Here is a 20,276-nt window from a genome sequence, read left to right on the forward strand (position 1 = left end):
ATCCTCCTGTCCCTGTGTCCATGTCTTTTTGGCTACTGCGCATGTGTAGCCGTTAGGACAGGAGGAGGACGGGGCCAGGGTCCGGGCGGACGGGTGAGTGCGTGGCAGATGGGAGCGCGCGCATTCGCACTGACATGCGGCGGTGAGAGAGAGACCTTAAAGGGAATCAGAGACGAAGCACCCTCATGTATTTTACCATATATAACAATGGGAACATTAGAGAAAACACATACCTTGCTTTTTATTTCATCCTTCACTGCTCAGCCTGCTTGTTACCAGCCCTGATAAAATCCCCAACTGAGCATTCAGTCTGGCTTTGCTCAGGAATTTTTATAGCTCAGTCTGTGTTCTCTCATGTCTTTTCAAGTCCAAGCCTGCCCCCTGCTGTCTCTGCTCAGGAATCATTATAGCTGAGTCATAGCAAAGCCAGCCTGAATGCTCAGTGGGGGATTTTATCAGGGCTGATAACAAGCAGGAATGAGCAGTGAAGGATGAAACCGACAGCAGGGTAGGTGCTTTCTCTAATGTTCCCAGTGATCTATATGGTAAAACACATGAGGGTGCTCGTCTCTGGTTCACTTTAAGCCAATTTTAAACGGGCTTAGGTCAACTAGTAAATGTATATTTTTGCATTTATACATCACCTGTCCTGTGTCACGTTGTCTGTCCATCTTCGGAATCCATAGCTCTTCCATTAGCCCTATACGCACTGCCGGTGTGATGTCACACGCGCGCCACATGCTATGCGCGGCAGGTTATACGGGGCTAATGGAGGAGAGGAAGATTCAGAAGACGGATGGGCACTGCGACACAGGACATGTGACACATTTATACATTAGGGGAAACAGCGCTGAGGGTTTTGGGGCTTGTCCCAATATCGCTCGCTGTTACCCGCCACTCACGCGATCGAGCAAGTCAGCCCAATAACTTGCAGCATGTCCGACCGATACATGCAACCGATTTCGGCCCGAAATTGGTTGCATTGTCGAGCAGGCATGCACTTGGTGAGACTGATTTTGATCAGATCTGATTACAATAATCGAATCGTATGGTTGATCGACTGCCAGGTCGCCTGATGTATGGCCACCTTTGGACATCTAGGTTGCCTTGCGGGGACACCTGTAGATAGGCGGCCAAGATTCCGGTCGAGTTCCACCAAGTGTTTGGATAAGGATTGAAATCCAGTAAGTTATATGTGCAGGTTTTTCAACAGTAAAAAAAAAATGAATAAAAAAAATAATCATCCCGTCTTTCCAGAGCTGCATAAAAGAAGAAGGCGTCAGGCAAGGAGTTAAGTCTTTATTTTTGCATGCTGTCATACATTAATCTCCGGCGGCTTCTGCTTGGTGACCTGATTCTCTCTGTCGTTCCGCTCGCGCCTCCGAGAGCCAAATCTGAATGTGAAGCACAAAGCGCCTGTGCGCATATTGTGCCGGTAATAATATCTCCTCAGTCCAGAGAACGCGCTCTGCCGGGGACGCTGCAACACAGGCGGGACGGAAATATGCCGAACGGCTTTTATTTCTTTAAAGGGAAGAAAAATAATGGGCAGAGGTGTGACCCCCTCAATGTCTCGCAGCTCTGAGTGTTGTTGTATCCCAAGCCCAGCAAATGTTTAAACAGGAACTTTAGAGAAAAGGGGGAAAAAGTAAATCAATACATTGCAAAGCAAAGCGAGAAGTTAAAAAATAGGAGAGAGATCAAGAAATGATTGAAATTCAACATGTCATTTTTTTCATAAAGTTTGATGAAAAATAAGCCTGCATGTCATCATCTTTACTACTGGCAGACATGGAAAAAAAAGACAGCACCACCTGCCATTATCTATGACCACACCCTCTAACAATGCAATAGGCTAAATGTACAGAAGGAAAACATGGAGAATTGCACCCTGTATGTATTTAGAGAGTTTAGCCTGACTAATTCCTCCTCATCTGTGTCTAATCACAAGTTGTAATTTGACCCCTTAGCTGTCTCAGCTGACTGCCACTGCAGAGAGGGTAATTTGAAAGCACAGGATGTTAACAATATGTCTGCTTCCATGAAAACAGGAAGTAGAAACACTGCAGATTTATTGCAGGATTTATATCAGCCGTAACAAAGACATGTTTTTCGTTAAGTTATTTTGCTTTTGCGTATCTTTTAGAGCACAGAGGAAGTTCTGAGTTCAGGTCTGCTTTAAAGAGAGACTGAAGTGAGTCTAAAATCATGTTGTTACTGTAAAGCACCTTACATAGTGCTAACCTGCTGCTATCCCGCGGCAAAACGAAGGGTTTATACCCCCCAAATCCCCTCTACAACCTCAGGGGAGCGCTTCCTAATGAGGCAGAGCTTAGCGCTGTAGCTCTGCCTCTTAGCGCGTCAATCCCGGCTGATCGCTGCCCCTCCCCGCCCCTCTCAATCTACCTTCACTGAGAGGGGCGGGGAGAGGCGGAGATTCGCCGGCTGATAGACGCGCATGGAGGCAGAGCTGCAGCTCATAGCTCCGCCTCCATGAGCAGCAAAATCCACGACCAAGAAAGTCAGAGGGGATTTGAGTGGTATAAACCCCTCGTTTTGCTGCGGTTTAGCACTATGCAAGGTGCTTTACAGTAAGAACATGCTTTTAGACTCTCTTCAGAGTCACTTTAAGAAGTACCTGAGGAAGGGCTCCGCCCGGAATATGTCATGTATTCACTGAGCTTCAATACCGCTTGTTCCTATCACAACCTACTGAGTGGCGGGTCCTTTGTTTTCTGTGTATTGGCTTGACAGGAGTGGTGTACCTGTCGGATGCTAAGCACCGGCTGGCCGGTCACTATCCGGTTTTCCTATCCAAGGTCTGCAGTCGTTTGTTTGGTCTGCTGTACATTGGTGTTTTCTTACAGATTACTGAAGGATTTGCAGTTCTCAGATCCCTGCCAATGAGTAATGCCTTATAATTGTTCAGAGATTATTTGCTGTACCGTCACCAACCCTGTAAGTCCCAAAAATTATTTTGGGTACAGCCCCCCTTGTACTTGGCTTAATATACATTTCTAATTCGGATTGTTTTTAACCTTCCTGGCGGTAAGCCCGAGCTGAGCTCGGGCTATGCCGCGCAGGAAGATATCTCAGCCCCTGGTGGAGCGATTTGCTCCATTTAAAATGCTGTACGCGCAGCTAGCACTTTGCTAGCCGCGCGTACAGCTTGATCGCCGCCGCTCTGCGGCGATCGCCCGTACGCAGCGGCGCAAGAGGGCCCCCCCCCCGCCAGAGCCCTGCGCTGCCCGGACCAATGAGTTCCGGGCAGCGCTATGGGCTGGATCGGAGGTGTCTGACGTCAGGACGTCGGCTGACGTCCATGACGTCATTCCGATCGTCGCCATGGCGACAGGAGAAGCCAAACAGGGGAGCGCGTTATATACGCGTTCCCCTGTTTGCTATTGATGCCGGCGACGATCGCACTAGAGGGACACATGCGCCCTCTAGTGGTGTTTCATGTAGCTACCACTCTGGTAGCTTTACATGAAACACACAAAAAAAAAAAAAATTAAAAAAAAAGGATTTTTGCCATTTTGGCAAAAAAAATTAACCGCCAGGAGGGTTAAAGTGAACTGGAGGTGAAAATAAACTGATGAGATAAATATATGTATCCTCCTACTCCTAAAAATGACTTTTTTAAAGAACAAGCGACACCCATGCTAACCAAGAAATAAAAAAACATATATAAGTAGATAAATACTACTTCTACTTGCATAACAGATGTATTGTGCTATCCACGTAATGATTCCTGTGAATTTTATAAAGGAAAAGCAGAAAATCCTATTCTAGGCAGTGGCCATCTTGCCAAGCTAATGCTGACATCATATCCTCCCTGACTCTTGTCCCCCCCCCCCCCTCCCTTCTCTTGCTCATTGTGTATTAATTAGCTGCCCTCCTCCCAGAGACTTCAGACACTCCCACTGAGGTGTATACTAGGAACTACACTGTCTTATCCTCCAATCCCTGAGTCACCTCAGCCTTGCTTGTAAGCACAAGTGAGCAGAGGTGTTTCAGATAAGAAAGCTAGGCAGGGAAATAAATGGAAGAGGAGGAATATGTAATAGGTAAAAAGAACTCCCAGCTTTCAACTCTTTGGCACTAGGGCCAGTGCTCCTAAAGTATGCGATAACTCTAAACCATAACAGCACAAACAGTTTTGCAAGTTTTGAATGCAGGATTAGCATCTTTATCACTTAATACACTCAGACCAGTTGCTGTTGAAATTTGATTTTTATGGTGACATTACCGCTTTAAATAACTCAGTTTTCTTTTATATTTAAACATTTACAAACTAGGTTGACTGTTTTATGCTAGGTACACACTATGAGATTTTCTGGCAGATTTATTGTCGGATCAATCATTTCCAACATGCCTAATCTGCTTTCCGATCGATTTCCATCTGTTTTCCGTTCACTTCTATTGGAAATCGCTTTTAAAACTATCGGAAATCAGATCGGACACGCTGAAAATAATCAATTTGTCTGAAAAACTCAGTGTGTGCCTAGAATTACTGTTTCTAATCAGTGGCAGCCTATTAAGTGTCCCAGAGTTAGAAAAAGGTCAATAGTTCATGTATTTTATTTCTCCCTGCTCTGAGAAGTTTTATTCTGTCAGGAAAACTTTTATGGCTGTAATTTGCTTATCAATTATGTTTACTATATTCCCAACAAGGTACTGACAAGACAGAAGCTGTCACTTCCATACCTAGAAATTAACTCTTTCAGGCAGCAAAATAAAGCAAATAAAACAGCCTGGTTATTAATGTGTTGTACTCTACATACACATGTTTATCTCATCATGTCACAAATCGACTCGGGTACACTTTAACCACTTAAGCCTATCTGGACGAATATGTTCGTCCAGATAGACACTGCTGCTGCAGCTGAATGAGGTGCGCTCTTGCCGCCTGCCGTTAGCCCCCTGATCAATGAATGGGACTATAGCTCCCATTAATCGATCTAAGTCCCCCGGAGAAAAAAACAATGGCCTCTTATCAGATGCCGTGATCTTTCTGCTTAAAAAAAAGTTCCCCATCCTCATTCTAGTTCCTGGAAGCGTGATCGTTCGCTTCCAGGACTTTTTGAGTGTGGCCATCTTGTGGCCAAATAGTAAATCTACAGCCACATACATTTTTTAATAAATAAATACATTATATTACATTTAAAATTAACTGTTTACCTCCCACACCAAAAATTACTCAAATACATTTTTTAATAAAAAAAGAATTAAAAAAATTACAACATAAATAGTTACCTAAGGGTCTGAAATTTTAAATATGCATGTCAAGAGAGTATGTTAATATAATTTTTTAATTTATAAGCTTGTAAATAGTGATGGAGGCAAATTGAAAAAATGCACCTTTATTTTTAAATAAAATATCGGCGCCATAAATTGTGATAGGGACATAATTTAAATGGTGTAATAACCAGGACAAATAAAATAAATGGGTTTTAATTACGGTAACATTTATTAATTTCAAACTATAATGGCCAAAAACTGAGAAATAATGATTTGTTTTTCCATTTCATTCTTAATCTTCCTGTTAAAATGGATTTTGAATAAAATAATTCTTAGCAAAATGTACCACCCAACGAAAGCCTAAATGGTGGCGGAAAAAATAAGATATAGATCATTTCAGTGTGATAAGTAGTAATAAAGTTATTGGCAAATGAATGGGAGGTGAAAGTTGCTCAGATGCATAAAGTGAAAAACACTGTAGGCTGAAGTGGTTAATGTTATGAGCTACGTTTATCTTTCTGGTGATGATTGTGAAGAGTCTGCTGGTTGTCTCAGCAGATGAGAACACACAGTGTGAGTTCTGCCATGAGGGTGACAGTGTGTTGTGCTTCTAGTGACTTCTCCCTCCCTCATTACACTGACCTCTCTTCTGTCTTGCAGCGTCTGGAGCGCTCGGTGGCACTGGTGACCTCCATGACAAACAGTGTCTCGGAGAGAGAGGCTAATGACGCGCTGAATGCTTATGTAAGTATTTGTGTACTTGTACGCTGATCTCAAGTGTTCAGGAAAATATGCAGCCCTGCAGCAAGATGGGGGTGTATGCACTGGCTTTCTGAGTAGAATATATGGAATACCATTGTAATGAGTAGCAATTTCTCCTTTCTGCCAAAGCACTGGCTGCGAACCAAAATGGAAAAATAATTTTTAATATTAACCTCCCTAGCAGTCTGATTACTTCCAGATTTTAGGGTCTAAGGGCTTGATTCACAAAGACAAATCGCATGCCTTATCAGAGATAACATGCCTTATCAGAGTAGCATAGCGAACTTATGCCTGCTAATTGGCAATGACGAGATCTCCACTCGTCCTGCTCTGACTGAGCCCCTGCGAGTTCATAATGCTCGCTATTCTACTCTGATATGGCGTGTTAATTTTGATAAGGCGTGTTATCTCTGATAAGGTGTGCTATTTGTCTTAAGGTGCGTACACACATCTGATTTTTTCCAAAGAACCGGTTGTTCAGACCGGTCGTTCGGGCGTGTGTACAAACGGTCGTTCAGCTAATAACTCTGGTTTTGATGGATCCGATTGGCGGATCGGTCAAAACAAGTCTTATCAGTTGAACGATCGTTTGTACACACTACCGATTTGACGTTCGAACGACCAGTGTAAACGACCGGTCGTTTGGAAAAATCAGACGTGTGTATGTACCTTTAGTGAATCAAGGCCTAAAAGTAGTGCATTTTTTTTACAAGTTTTTAGGCCCTAAAAGCAGGAAAAAAAATCATGCCGCTAGCTAGATCTGCAGCAACCATTACTCACCTCCCCTGGATCCAGCGCTGCAGTTCTCCCTCCGTCCCCTGGGTGGCGCTGCTCCTATAGTGAGATTGCCGTCTGTTGTTATCACCACCCTCTGGTGCAGGGGTAGGGAACCTATGGCTCGGGAGCCAGATGTGGCTCTTTTGATGGCTACATCAAAGTGACTTTGTAGGATGGGATCTCCGCAGTTTGATTGGCCCAATAGGCTGCCTGTCACAGGCAGCCTATTGGGCCAAAGTGCGGGGATCTCGTCCTACAAAGTGAATCAACCCTCAAGTCAGCTAGCTAATTGTACAAGCTGTTAGTCGGTATTTCTCCTGTCTGGCTCTCGGGGAAATTGCTGATGTTGCTGAAACCCAAGAGAAGCTGAAGACGTGTCTGACACTTCCGCTGCCTGGCGGATCAACTGTATACACATCACCATGGCAACAGGGACGTTAGCCCTCTGCTGCGAATGCACACTGTGCTAGTTTGAAACATATTGTATGGCTCTCACAGAATTACATTTTAAAATATGCAGCGTTTATGGCTCTCTCAGACTAAAAGGTTCCTGAGCCCTGCTCTAGTGTCAGCTCATACCAGGTCCTGGCTGATGATGTCATCAAGCTGAGACGCGGTAAATACACATACAAGAGCGAGAGAGCGAATTGGCACAGGAGCCAGGAGGGTGAGTAAAAGACTTGCGTGCTAGCATGTACACCATGCTCATCAAAAGCCGCAGACTGCTATTCATGTCGTTCTGGCAGATCCGGTGCCAGAAGCCACGTGAATATACTGTGCGCTTGGCACAGGCTGATTAAGCAGTGTGTGAAGTAATCTGGAGAGTGTCACCGTACCTCTGTGTGATAATTACCTCCGCATCTTGTTGTTTCAGGTGTGTAAAGGCGCCACACAACATGAGGAGGTGTGTCTGGGACTCTTTACACTCGTCCTGTCTGAACCCGCCCAGGCTCAGAAGGTAGGTACCACTGGACGTAGGTGTCCCATGTGGATGGAGGCATGACGTTTGTGTGAAGCTATGACTGACTGACTTCATGCTGATATCTATTGTACATCGATATGTTGTGTGTGGCAGGAATCAATTCCCCTCTGAGGAGATTCAAATCAGAGAGCGAGCAATCCTTTTGCCTCATTGCTGAACAGTGGAAGAAAACAAACAAGTGCATTGTGGTCTAACCCCGCCTACCACAGATCTCTTGCTTGTGTGCTGCCTATCGTCCCACCGCCCCTCTTTCCAATAGATTTTAGCCCCCCCCAAGTGTATAAGTGTGACCCCCAAACACCCCACTCAGTGTGTTAAAATGTCACTTCTCCTCCGGTGCAACTCCTGCCCTTCTCCAGTGTTCGACGTCACATCGAGCATCTGTAACATGGAACATAATGATGCAGTGACAGAGGACACCGGAAGCCAGCCAGCAGATAGGTGAGACTTAAAGGGAAGGTCCGAGCACACTCGAAATAAAAAAAACACTTACCTTGAGCTTCCTCTAGCCCCTAGCAGCCGTCCTGCGCCCTCGCCGCAGCTCCGGTGGCTCCCGGTCCCCTCCGGTGCAGATGCCGACCTCGCCAGGTCGACATCAGCTGGCGCTCCGGCGTGCAGCTCACAGAATTGCACTGACATCATCCAAACCGTACTGCACAGGCACAGAACTACTGCGCCTGCGCAGTTCAGTCCGGATGACGACAGTGCGACTCTGAGAGCCGCTCGCGCAGTGAGCATCTTGCGCAGGAGGAGACCCTGGTGCCACCCGAGGGCACGGTTGGAGGAAGCCCCTGGTAAATGGATTTTTATATTTTCATTGTGGTCAGATGTGTACTTTAAACACAGGCACAAAGTAATCCATATACACTTAGGGGGACACACCGGCCAGGTGTCTCTCGGTCGGTGTGATATTGATCGCTTTTACCGCCATGCACACAGTAGAGCCCTTGTGACCCAGATTGTGCCAGCATTCCCAATCAGTCCTTTCATATTCATTTCGATCTGAAATCAATCGAAAGATTCTCTTCCGACTTAATAAAATTATGGAATGGGAAGGTCAGTTGGGCCACAGTATCGGTTAAAGGATACCAGAGGTGACATGTGACATGATGAGATAGGCGTGGGTATGTACATTGCCAAGCACACAAATAACTATGCTGTGTTCCTTTTTTCTTTCTCTGCTTGAAAGAGTTAAACATCAGGTATGTAAGTGGCAGTTCCAGTACTCAGACAGGAAGTGACTACAGTGTGACCCTCACTGATAAGAAATTACCACTGTAAAACACTTTCCGAGCAGAAAATGGCTTCTGGGAGCAGAAAAGAGATAAAAAGGATCATTAGTTCATAGATTTTAGCTCTGGCATAGTTCAAAGAAGGTGTCATTGAGCAAAAACAATAAAACAGATTTAAATATAAAATAATACTGTGGAATATCTTAAAAAGTCATTTTTAGGAGGAGGATTGATGCAATTGTTTATTTCATTCATTTATTTTCACATCGGGTGTCCTTTAATGTATGGGGGGTATTCAGAGTAATTAGTAAAACAGGCGCAATATAAGCTCCTAGAGTTGATGAGAGGAATCAATCAGATTTCTTTCTCTCCACTTTTCTTTGCACCTGTCTGGATACCTGAGATACAGCTCACTCAGTTCCCATGTTTCCTCCCCTCCCTGACGCTGGGTGTTAAGCTCAATACTCACCTGAAGATGGATCGGGGAACCTCACAGTGACGTCCCCCGACGAACGAGGTTTCCCGATCCATCTCCCTTCCCGCGGGAACACATGACAGCATATGATGGCAGCGAATGGGAAGTCAACAGATCGCGGTACTCTGCACGGAAGACGTTGGGGATCTTAAAGGGACTCCGAGCACCTCTTATGGGCATGCTTTTAAGACTCCGATCAGTACTGCAAAGTACTTAAAGATGCATACCTTTCTGTAGCTTGCGCTCTCCTCTTTCGTTTGATGCCTGAATCGCCGTTCTACACCAAATAGTTTTTGTTCTATTTCAATTTAAAAATTGCGGCTGCCATCTTGGCTCTGTTATAACTTCCGGGTCACCCCTGTCTTCTCTGTTAGAGAAGTGCATCACTGAATGAAGCTGGAAGAGGAAGTGACACGCATGGCCATTGCAAGAGGTCCCTCCAGAGGGGTCATAGCACGACTTTGTTGGAAGTCGTCTGACTTAAAGGCATGCCCATAAGAGGTGCTCTGAGTCCCTTTGAAGATCCAATCCATTGTGACAGCTGTTATTGCCGTGTCACCAACGTTGAGAGATTGCGAAAGCAAGCACTCGTTGCTCAAAAATCGCTAGTTAGAAAAATCGTTGTGATGATTGCATAGTGGGTACAGGCCTTTAGCACCTCACATGCAGCAGCAGACAATGCTCTGTGGCTCAGTCAGCTGTTGGCTCTGTGCTCCTGGGGCCGTGCACCTCTTTCTTGGGACTCGTCGTTGTTCTTGCAGTGTTTGTGTTACGGAGGGAGGGGCCAGCGACGTGTAATCATTTGCCATCGCTCCTATTATTGTAACATTCCGAGGCTGGCGAGCGGGGGAGGAGGCACCCTCCCGATATTTCGGGAAACTTTAAGCAAACACTTTCACCCTGGGAAAGGATACGACCTCTGGCTTGTCCTGTGTTTTCACACCGAGCTGTTGGCATTTCTCTGGGATAATTGCAGGGAGAGCAGTAGTCGCACACGGCTGCCCCAGCGCTCCAGCCTTCACTATGCTGGCTGTCTATGCATGTAATAGAGGCCTGTGGTAGTAATTCAGCTCATTGATGCTTTCTTACTGGGGGAGGGTGCATATTGGCTCATTACCTATGCGATCTCTGTATCATGGTTGTGCCTTGCTCCTCCCCTTTTCTTGCTTAAGTCATTCTAAAGATGCGCACCTGAAGTGAAAGGGATATGGAAGCTGCCATAAGTATTTCAGTTTAAGCAATACTAGTTGCCTGGCTAGTCTGATGAGCCTCGGTCTCTAATACTTTTAGCCACAGACCCTGAACAAGCATGCAGCAGATCAGGTGTTTCTGACTTTATTGTCAGATCTGACAAGATTAGCTACATGCTTGTTTGTGGTGTGTTTCAGACACTACTGCAACCCAATAGACCAGCAGAGCTGCCAGGCAACTGGTATTGTTTAACAGGAAATAAATATGGCTGTCCTTTAAAGTGAACCAGAGACGAAGCACCCTTATGTATTTCACCATATATATATGTGGGGACATTAGAGAAAACACCTACCCTGCTCTCTTTCATTATTTACTGCTCAGCTTGCTTCTTATCAGCCCTGATAAAATCCCCGACTGAGCATTCAGTCTGGCTTTGCTCAGGAATCATTATAGCCGAGTCTGTCTTCTCTGATGTCTTTTTAAGCCCAAGCCTGCCTCCTTCTGGCTCTGCTATAATGGCTAAGCTATAAAGATTCCTGAGCAAAGCCAGACTGAATGCTCAGTCAGGGATTTTATCAGGGCTGATAAGCCGACTGAGCAGTGAAGAATGAAACAGAGAGCAGGGTAGGTGTTTTCTCTGATATACTGTGTTTCCCCGAAAGTAAAACCTACCCTCAAAGTAAGCCCTAGCAGCTATCAGGCAGCATGCCCGAAATATAAGCCCTCCCTGAAAATAAGCCCTAGTGGCAATGGCAGTCGTGAGCCCCCACTTACGGCACCACATTACCTCCTACTTGCCCCGCTTTCAGAAAGTCGCATCCCCGTGCTCATAGTCCGACCCCCGGCAGCAATTATTCAAACCGCAGATCAGCTGGGATCTGCGGTGAGGGCAGCTACAGATTCACTGTAACAGCGCCTCCGTATACAGGAAGTGGCATCTCTGTTTACTTCCTGCATACGGAAGTACTGTTGCAATGAAGCTGTAGCTGACTTCACCGCTGAACTGCGGTTTGAATCATGCCGCTGGGGGTCCGTCTATAAGCACAGGGATGCGACTTTGTGAATGAGGGGGCCGGGAGGAGGTAAAACGGCCACGGTGGGATCTGGCTATGCAGGGAGGGGGGTTATGTGGCTATTAAGGGAGTGTCTGGCCATAAACAAGGGGGGATTTAACTATACATTAGGGGGGTCTGGTTATACACGGGGGGGGGGGGGGATAGGGGGATCTGGATATACACAAGATGGGTGGGGGATTTGGCCATCGACTAGGGGGATTAGGGGGATCTGGCTCTACACAAGGGGGCTTTCGATACCCCCGCAAAATATAAGACCTCCCTGAAAATAAGCCCTAGCACATCTTTTGAAGGAAAAAAAAAAAAACAGACAGTCTTATTTTCGGGGAAGCACGGTATATGGGAAAATACATGAGGGTGCTTCGTCTCTGGTTCACTTTAAGGTCAAAGTATAGGTGACTCAATGGAGACACAATTGGCTAGGTAGGAGTTAAAACTTCATTACAGAGAAAAACAAAATATTTTTATGTTTAATTAAATGTTTAACAAAACATTTAATTTTGTTGTGACACTGCGCAGTGGGAGCGCATGAGCATTCAATGCAGGATGCAAATCTCATGTCCAGGAACCTACAGGAGCACTAAACTGGCCGTGAGACTTGCGCCCAAAAGCCACAACTGGTTGAGGTGACCATACACTGTGAGAGAATCCCCGGAAGATTCGATCACAGTGATTGAGTCTGACGAAGATCATTGCTGCCATCATGCGACCAATTTGTAATTTACCGGTCAAATGCGAGAAGGGGTGCATAGAGCTGGTGACTGCTCTTGGATTCTTGGCCAGCCGCCTGTGGTCATGAATACCAGATCAATCTTGCCTATGTAGCTCTTTCCTTATGTCTGCCCAGTGTTTACTGAATACCATCTTCTACACAGAGGCGCTTGGCATGCTATAGACCTGTTTTAGTTGCTCCGATATTTGCCTGATGAAGCAGGATTGCAACTGCAAAATGCGTTGCACTGTGGAGTATTCTAATAAAACAAATTGACTAAAATCAACCACCAATAAACCACAAAAGTCCACTTCCACCTTCTCTTTTGAATCTTTTTTTTTTTTAATATAAATATATTGTATCCTTTTCTTGGCGCTTCTGTTCCTACAATCAGCATAGTCATCATAAATCTATTTTTCCCCTCATGTTGAATAACGTCGGAGTAGGCAGAGATTTTTGTAAAACAAAAAAATGTTTCAAATTCTTTTTTATTTTTAGAAATGAAGCTGTGAGCTTGTAGCTTCCAGGATCTGCAGAACTTAGTATGTAAATTCCTTACCCCTGGAGTGTACACTGGGAGAATTTGTAACAGATAATGAATACAAAAGAGAATATCAATTTCTCAGGATGTTGGATCCACCAAAGCATGAATAAATACTAAGATTAGATCATGCATTAGACATGCTTAAAGGGAACCTGAACTTAGAACTTCCTCTCTGCTCTGAAAGATAAGCAACAGCATAATAACATTTAAAGAAAAACATTTGTTGTTACAGCTGATACAAATCCTAAAATAAATCTCCAGTGTTTCTTCTTCCTGATTTATGGAAGCAGACATATTAACATCCTGTGCTTTCAGAGAGGCTTATCTGCTGTGGCAGTCATGTGACACAGGGGAGAGATGAGGGAGTGATCGGCCTGGAGGAAGCCTCATATATGTATAATTTTTCACTCCCTACCCGTCTCCGGTTCCCTTTAATCAAAGCGAGCATAGGTGGAAAATGTAATGTTTCGGGAAGGTACGCTGCAATCCAAGCGCCCAAATCCTGAATATGGGAGGATGCCCATTTGAAAGGAGATTTGCTTTGAATGAGGAATTCTCAGTTGCTGAGGATTTCATTGTTCAGTGCGTCTGATTTCTGGTTGTTTATTTTGAAATTGGATAAAGCCCTGTAATCCTTCTTGTTAAGCAAGTTTAGGATTTCTGGTTGAAGTCTTCCTCTGCATCAGTGGACAAAAGAAGTCCAGGCAAAGGCCCTATGAACAACGCAGTGTGAGAACATGAACTTCATCGTACACGTGGCATTGTCTCTCTCTTCATCTATAGGAATCCCAGTTAATACAGATTAACCACTTAAGTACCAGCGGTCTCCGTCCCTTTAAAGAGACACTGAAGCGAAAAAAAAATTATGATGATATGATTTGTATGTGTAGTACAGCTAAAGGTGCCCGCCCATACACTCATCAGATTGGCAGCAGATTGATAAGAAATGCATCTGATGATCTATCTGATGCGTTTTTAGAACATTTTTTACCAGGATAGAATTCCAATAGATTTCAGTTTGAAATCTATTGAAATTCGATCTGATGGAATTTTTAGCCATCAGATTTCCATTAAGGCCAATGCAAACTGATAAGCAATCTCATCAGATTGACCTAAATTTTCCACCCTGCCAGTTCGATGGAAATCGATCGAAATCGGCCATCGATTGGCCAACCGATTTGCGATCGATCGGAATCGATCGGTCTGCCAGAAAATCGGCTGAGTGTATGGGCCCCTTAAGAAATAAAACATTAAGATCAGATACATCAGTCTAACTGTTTCCAGTACAGGAAGAGTTAAGAAATTCCAGTTGTTATCTCTATGCAAAAAAACAATTAAGCTCTGCTTCTTTCAAAGTCGTGGAGAGGGCTGTTATCTGACTTTTATTATCTCAAGTGTTCCTGAACTATTTACTTTTCCTCTGGCAGAGGAGAGGTCATTAGTTTACAGACTGCTCTGAAAGAATCATTTTGAATGCTGAGTGTTGTGTAATCTGCACATATTATAGAATGATGCAATGTTAGAAAAAAAACACTATATACCTGAAAATAAAAATATGAGAATATTTTTTTTGCTGCTAAACTTCTAGTAATTATTCATAGTACACAACCAATTCACTATATCATATTTTTTTTTCGCTTCAGTGTCTCTTTAAAGGGAAACTTAACCGTGGATAAAAAAGAAAGTTTCACTTACCTGGGGCTTTCCCAAGCCTCCTGCAGCCGTCCTGTGCCCGCGCAGCTCCTCCAGTGTCCTCCGGTCCCCCGCCGCGGCTTAGTTTTGTTTTCGGCCGACTACCAGTCGTCCTCCTGCAACGCGTCCTATTCTTCCGCATTCCCCGACGTAAAGTGCCGTAAAGCGCGTCATGCGGACGCGCTTTACCGCAGGGCATGCGTTCCATGGACGCGCTTTACAGTGCTTTACGTCGGGGAATGCAGAAGAATAGGACGCGTTGCAGTCTGCCGAAAACAAAACTAAGCCGCGGCGGGGGACCGGAGGACACTGGAGGAGCTGCGCGGGCACAGGACGGCTGCAGGAGGCTTGGGAAAGCCCCAGGTAAGTGAAACTTTTTTTTTTTAATCCATGGTTAAGGTTCCCTTTAAGGACCAGAGACCGCTAGTATAGAAATGGATCGCTGCACGTCGGGAACCAGGACCACCCACTCTGCCGTCTCTATGACGGCAGACTTCCTGTAAGCCAGCCAGGAACTGCTTTCATTAGCTCCTGTCTCTGTCGGCGGATGCGCGTAGCGGCGGTGAATTGAAATCTACGTCCTGCCAGCCAAATAGCCATCAAAACAGGGCGTAGATTTCAATTAGCGCAGTCCGTAAGTAGTTAAAGCGGACCTGAATTCAGAACTTCCTCCCTGCTCTAAAAGATATGCAACAGCACAATAACCTTTACAGAAAAACATTTCTTTGTTACAGCTGATACAAATCCTGCAATAAATCTGCAGTGTGTCTACTTCCCGCTTTCATGGAAGCAAACATAGGGTGCTAACAGATTAGCTGCTCTGCTGAGGCAGCCAGCTGACACAGCTGAGAGATCAAATTACAGTTGTGATTAGACACAGATGAGGTTGATTTAGACAGGCTAAACTCTCTAAATACATACTGGGTGCATTTCTTTTTTTTTTCCTGTTGCCTGTGCTTCATGGGCATAAAGAGATAATTTGCATATTCAGTAGCAGTGCATTGTGGGTAACCACAGATGTTCACTTAAAGCTGAATTATTGTAAATTCCTTCTGTTTTAAGAAGCTAAACCATACTGAATGTTTCTTTTTAGTAGGAGGGCTTCTTAGTCTCTTTTAGTCCCCTATACGTTCCTTGTGGTTTTGGGTCACCCCGAGCTTCTTGGTTACTGTGTTGTTCCTGCTGTCTGAACCTCATTGCATTGTGGGAAATAATGGCTTTTTCCAACTGCCAAGCAAGCAGTATCACCCTCTGTGCACATAGAACTCCTAGTAATGAACATTCCGTACAGCTCACCTGGCAGGACTAAAAATGTCACCACTGGATACGTTTCAGACTGTAAATCAGGGAAAGGAAAGATTTTACAATGGGCAAGCTCTGACTAAATAATCTATAAATTAATATTGTAAACAATAAGTAATTTATTCATTGTCATTTTCACTACAGTTCCTCTTTAAAGTGGATCCAAGATAAAAAAAAACGGACTATAACAAGTGACTTGTCTGTATATCTTCTCTAAAGTTTAGATGGTTTACACAGCAAATCTAGCTGCAAACAACTTCAACAGTATATTATTATTTCTTCCTGTGATGCAATGAGAGCAGCCATATTCTGCTTGTCATCACACAGGCAAGCTGCTCTGCATCTCCACCCCTCAGCCTGTGAAAACGCCACTCCCTCCTCTCCTCTTCTCTCCCCCCCTCCCCGCCCCCTTGCCTCTGAAATCTCTGGCTAGTAATGTCTCCTCCTTAGGGTAAAGCCTCCTCCTCCCCAGACTGAGCTCCCACGAGCACTTGCTACATGTGACTCAGAATGCCTAGGCACTGGAGGAGCTGTAGGCAAGGCTTGTTTAGTTTATAAGGAATTAGGGTATTAAAACAAAAACAAAGTATTTGGCTTGAGGAACACCCTATAAACTATATGTGAAGGGGCACAATTATGCAATGAGTAAAAATTTATCTCGGATCCACTTAAGTGTAGCCTGATCTCTTCTCTTTTATGTGCTTCCATGAGACGAGGCTGAAGAGTCGCTCGTGCTATGATGTTTATGTATAAATAAAGAGCTCTTCAGAGCTGTCTGGCGTGTCTGGAGATTTGTACAGTGTAGATTTATCTTGTGACTCGCGGACATATAACCCGAGGAGGATCACGCAGGGGTCTGCTGCGCTCGTTATTTTTCTAAGGCGTTCCTCTGCGTTCTGCTGGCGTGACTTCGGTTTTGTAAAGATGGATAGATTGACGTTTCTCTCTGGGACTCTGCAGTAGCCTCGGTGCCTGGCGTTTGTTTATGGCCGGCCGCCATATGATGGATCTGTTCTGTTGATGCATGGGCTCCGCCCGACCTCTCCTTCAGTCTAGTCCAGGCATGGGCAAACTTGGCCCTCCAGCTGTTAAGGAACTACAAGTCCCACAATTCATTTGCCTTCACGAGTCATGACTGTGGCTGTCAGACTCCTGCAGTGCATTGTGGGACTTGTAGTTCCTCAACAGCTGGAGGGCCAAGTTTGCCCATGCCTGGTCTAGTCGCACGCTTTATAAAAATACTGCCGATGTCACTTTTATTAGGGACAAGCAGACTTTAAGGTGGAACTCCAGATAAAATACAGAATTCTACTGAAGGAAGATTTTCTATTTCCCTGTGCAGTGTTCTCCCCAGGCTCTTTTAGCTGGCTGCGCCACCCGGCTAATATTGGCGAGCACCCGGCTGTCATCAGCTTGCCTCCTCATTCTTTGATGCTGTAGGTAGAGTCGGGTCAGCCCTTCATCCCCCTGTCGTGCCCCACCCTGCTACTTTTTCATGCCACCCGGCTGGAAACATTTTCTGGGAAGAACACTGCTGTGCCCTAGCAGTGGTTGGCTGCATATGTGTACATCTATGGTGTCTGCATACCTTGCACAAGGAGCATTCATGCAAAATGGGCACTGCAGAAATTGCCGCTAGTAAAAGATCTGTAAAATTACCGATATTCTACTATTAGGCTGTGGTAAATCATATAGAAAATATTTATTATCTATTTATAGTATTTATATAGCGCCGACATATTACACAGCGCTGTACATAGTATATAGTCTTGTCACTTCAGAGGGGCTCACAATCTAATCATTACCATAGTCATACTGTATGTCTCTGTATGTATCATGTAGTGTATGTATCATAGTCTAGGGCCAATTTAGGGAGAAGCCAATTAACTTATCTGTATGTTTTTGGGATGTGGGAGGAAACCGGGGTGCCCGGAGGAAACCCACACAGACACGGGGAGAACATACAAACTCCTTGCAGATGTTGACCTGGCTGGGATTTGAACGGGGAACCAGCCCTGCAAGGTGAGAGAGCGCTAACCACTGTGCTGGTAAACTTTACTGATAACGGTAAGCCTAACCCTATTCTCACACCAGCCCACCCCTCCCACCCACCAATGCCTAATCCTAATGACACCCCTCCCTCTAACTGATGCCTAACCCTGACTGATCACGCACGCACGCACGCACACACACACACACACACACACCTAACCGAACCCCCTCTCCACCGATCCCTAACGCAAGTGTTACACTCAAGGCCCGCAGGCCAAATCCGGACTCCTTGCCATCTTAGGTTGCCCTCCAGAGCTTCAAATTACATCATTGTAAGCTGTAAAAGAACAGCACACTGTTCCAATGGAGAGCGCCAGTGACAGTGGTTTTGATTGAAACCACTCAGTTTGAGCTCCCCCCCCCCCCCCCCCATTGAAATGAGCTTGTGGCCCTCACTTTGGATCTAAACACCCGTTGTAGCTGGTAAAGTGCATGCACACATTGCACGCTCACCTTTCTCCACATTGCATAGCTCCTGATCACATGACATGCATTGGAAGCCAGAGCAGCATAGAGCGAGTGGCTGTCAGAAAGATCAGAGTAGACCCAAAGCAGGTAGATGTTCTATGTACTACTCCACAGAATGACAGAAGACTGCATAACTAAATAGCCTAGGCTAAGCATCACTGTGAGGAAGGGGTTACATACCAATATACAGCAATATATAGATATAGAAAGAGTTTTTAATGATGAAACCAGGATAATGAACATAAGATTGGGTTTCCTGAATAATGTATTACATTGCACTATACATCGTTACGGTACCTCTTTTAAGTTGCAGCATGCCTGTAGGTTCTCTCTAGTTTTTGTTTCATCGTATTTTTTTTCGGGGGAAGAGAGGTGAAACTCTGGGTTCTGGTTTATTAAAATATAACGATGATTCGCGCCGCGGAAGCGAAGCACATAAGTGGCAAGAGATGACTTCATGTTGGTAATTACTGTTTCCTGACTGCTTAGGTTTTCATGCAGGATTGAACGCTGCCTCCTCGCACCAGTAATGAAGTTCTGATTATGGGGGGCGGCGTCTCCGCAGGGTAGTTGGGTCTCAGAGGATAGCGTCTGATCTGTGAGCTGTGTACTGGGATGATTTGTTTGAACAGTTGCTAATTAGTATCGCAGATTCCAGCTGCTGTGCGGTGGGGGAAAAGTACACACTGCTCCCTGCTAAAGTTACAAATGTACTATCCTCTGTGTGAAGGGTGGGACAATCCCACCCCCACCCAAAAATATCCTGTTCTATGATTTATGTCCTGAATTCATCTTGAAGCACCACAAGAAGTAGTGGGTTGGGTACTAGACTGTTTTCTTCTCCATGAAACCTCCTGTTCCCTTCATTTATATTGGATGCTGTCTTTGTACACTCTCTAAATTCCCTGCACCTACCCGGTCCTAGTGAGTGGCAGACATGCAAACATAGCCAGTATTTCTCTAGATCAGGGGTGTCAAACTCAAATACAAAGTGGGCCTAAATTGTACACTGAGACCTAGTCGCGGGCCAACCTTAATATCTACTGGCCACCATCCTCCATTATAAAGTTCCCAGGTGTCTAATGGCCCCCCTCCAACCCCTATATAGTTCCCCGGTGTTTTTAGTGCATTCCCCCTACCTCCCCCATATGGCTTCCCTGCTATTCTAGTGCTTCACCTAAAATACAGCTTTCCTGGTGGTCTAGAGTGGGCCGAACATAATGCAAAGTGGGGAAACCACCTGAGGGCCAAATTTAATGGCTCTGAGGACCAGATTTGGCCCGCGGGCCGGAGTTTGACATGTATGCTCTAGTCTAGAGCATTGGTTGCAAACTTTTGCTGTTCACGGTGCAATGGAAGGTTTCGCTGCCCATCCTTTTTTTATGATATGTCAGTACGTTTCTCACGTGCTTGCATAGCAGGATTCCCCCCCCCCCCTTCTGTCTACATCACCATCACGCTCATTCACAGTGTATTCTCGATTACAATTCACCCTACACTCTTTAAATTGTAGGCCTCCTACACACCCCAAATTTTAAGGGTATGAAGGTTGACACCCCCGCCCCCCAGTTGATTGCTTAATCTACCTCAAGAATGTGACCTTAAAGTGGATCTGAGATAAACTTTTACTCATTGCATAATTGTGTTCCTTTCATATAGTTTATAGGGCATTTGGCATTTTCAGACAGTAGCAAGGGCTTACAGGAGCTCCGTCTGGGCAGGAGAAGGGGGAGGTGTTACTAGCCATTGATTTCAAAGGCAGAAGAGAGTAGG

The 20,276-nt window shown here is 45.1% G+C and overlaps 1 protein-coding gene across 2 annotated transcripts in view; it reads left to right on the forward strand.

The window, feature by feature from the left end:
* INTS3 (integrator complex subunit 3) overlaps positions 1-20,276 on the forward strand; it is a 192,651-nt gene that overhangs the window by 31,956 nt on the left and 140,419 nt on the right. For both annotated transcript variants that reach the window (XM_068252424.1, XM_068252425.1), the window contains exons 2-3: positions 5,902-5,985; positions 7,655-7,738. In XM_068252424.1, coding sequence (XP_068108525.1) covers positions 5,902-5,985; positions 7,655-7,738 — 168 coding nt within the window. The remainder of the gene's footprint in view (positions 1-5,901; positions 5,986-7,654; positions 7,739-20,276) is intronic.

This window comes from Hyperolius riggenbachi, chromosome 9, assembly GCF_040937935.1.
Source record: "Hyperolius riggenbachi isolate aHypRig1 chromosome 9, aHypRig1.pri, whole genome shotgun sequence".
Classification (NCBI taxonomy): domain Eukaryota; kingdom Metazoa; phylum Chordata; class Amphibia; order Anura; family Hyperoliidae; genus Hyperolius; species Hyperolius riggenbachi.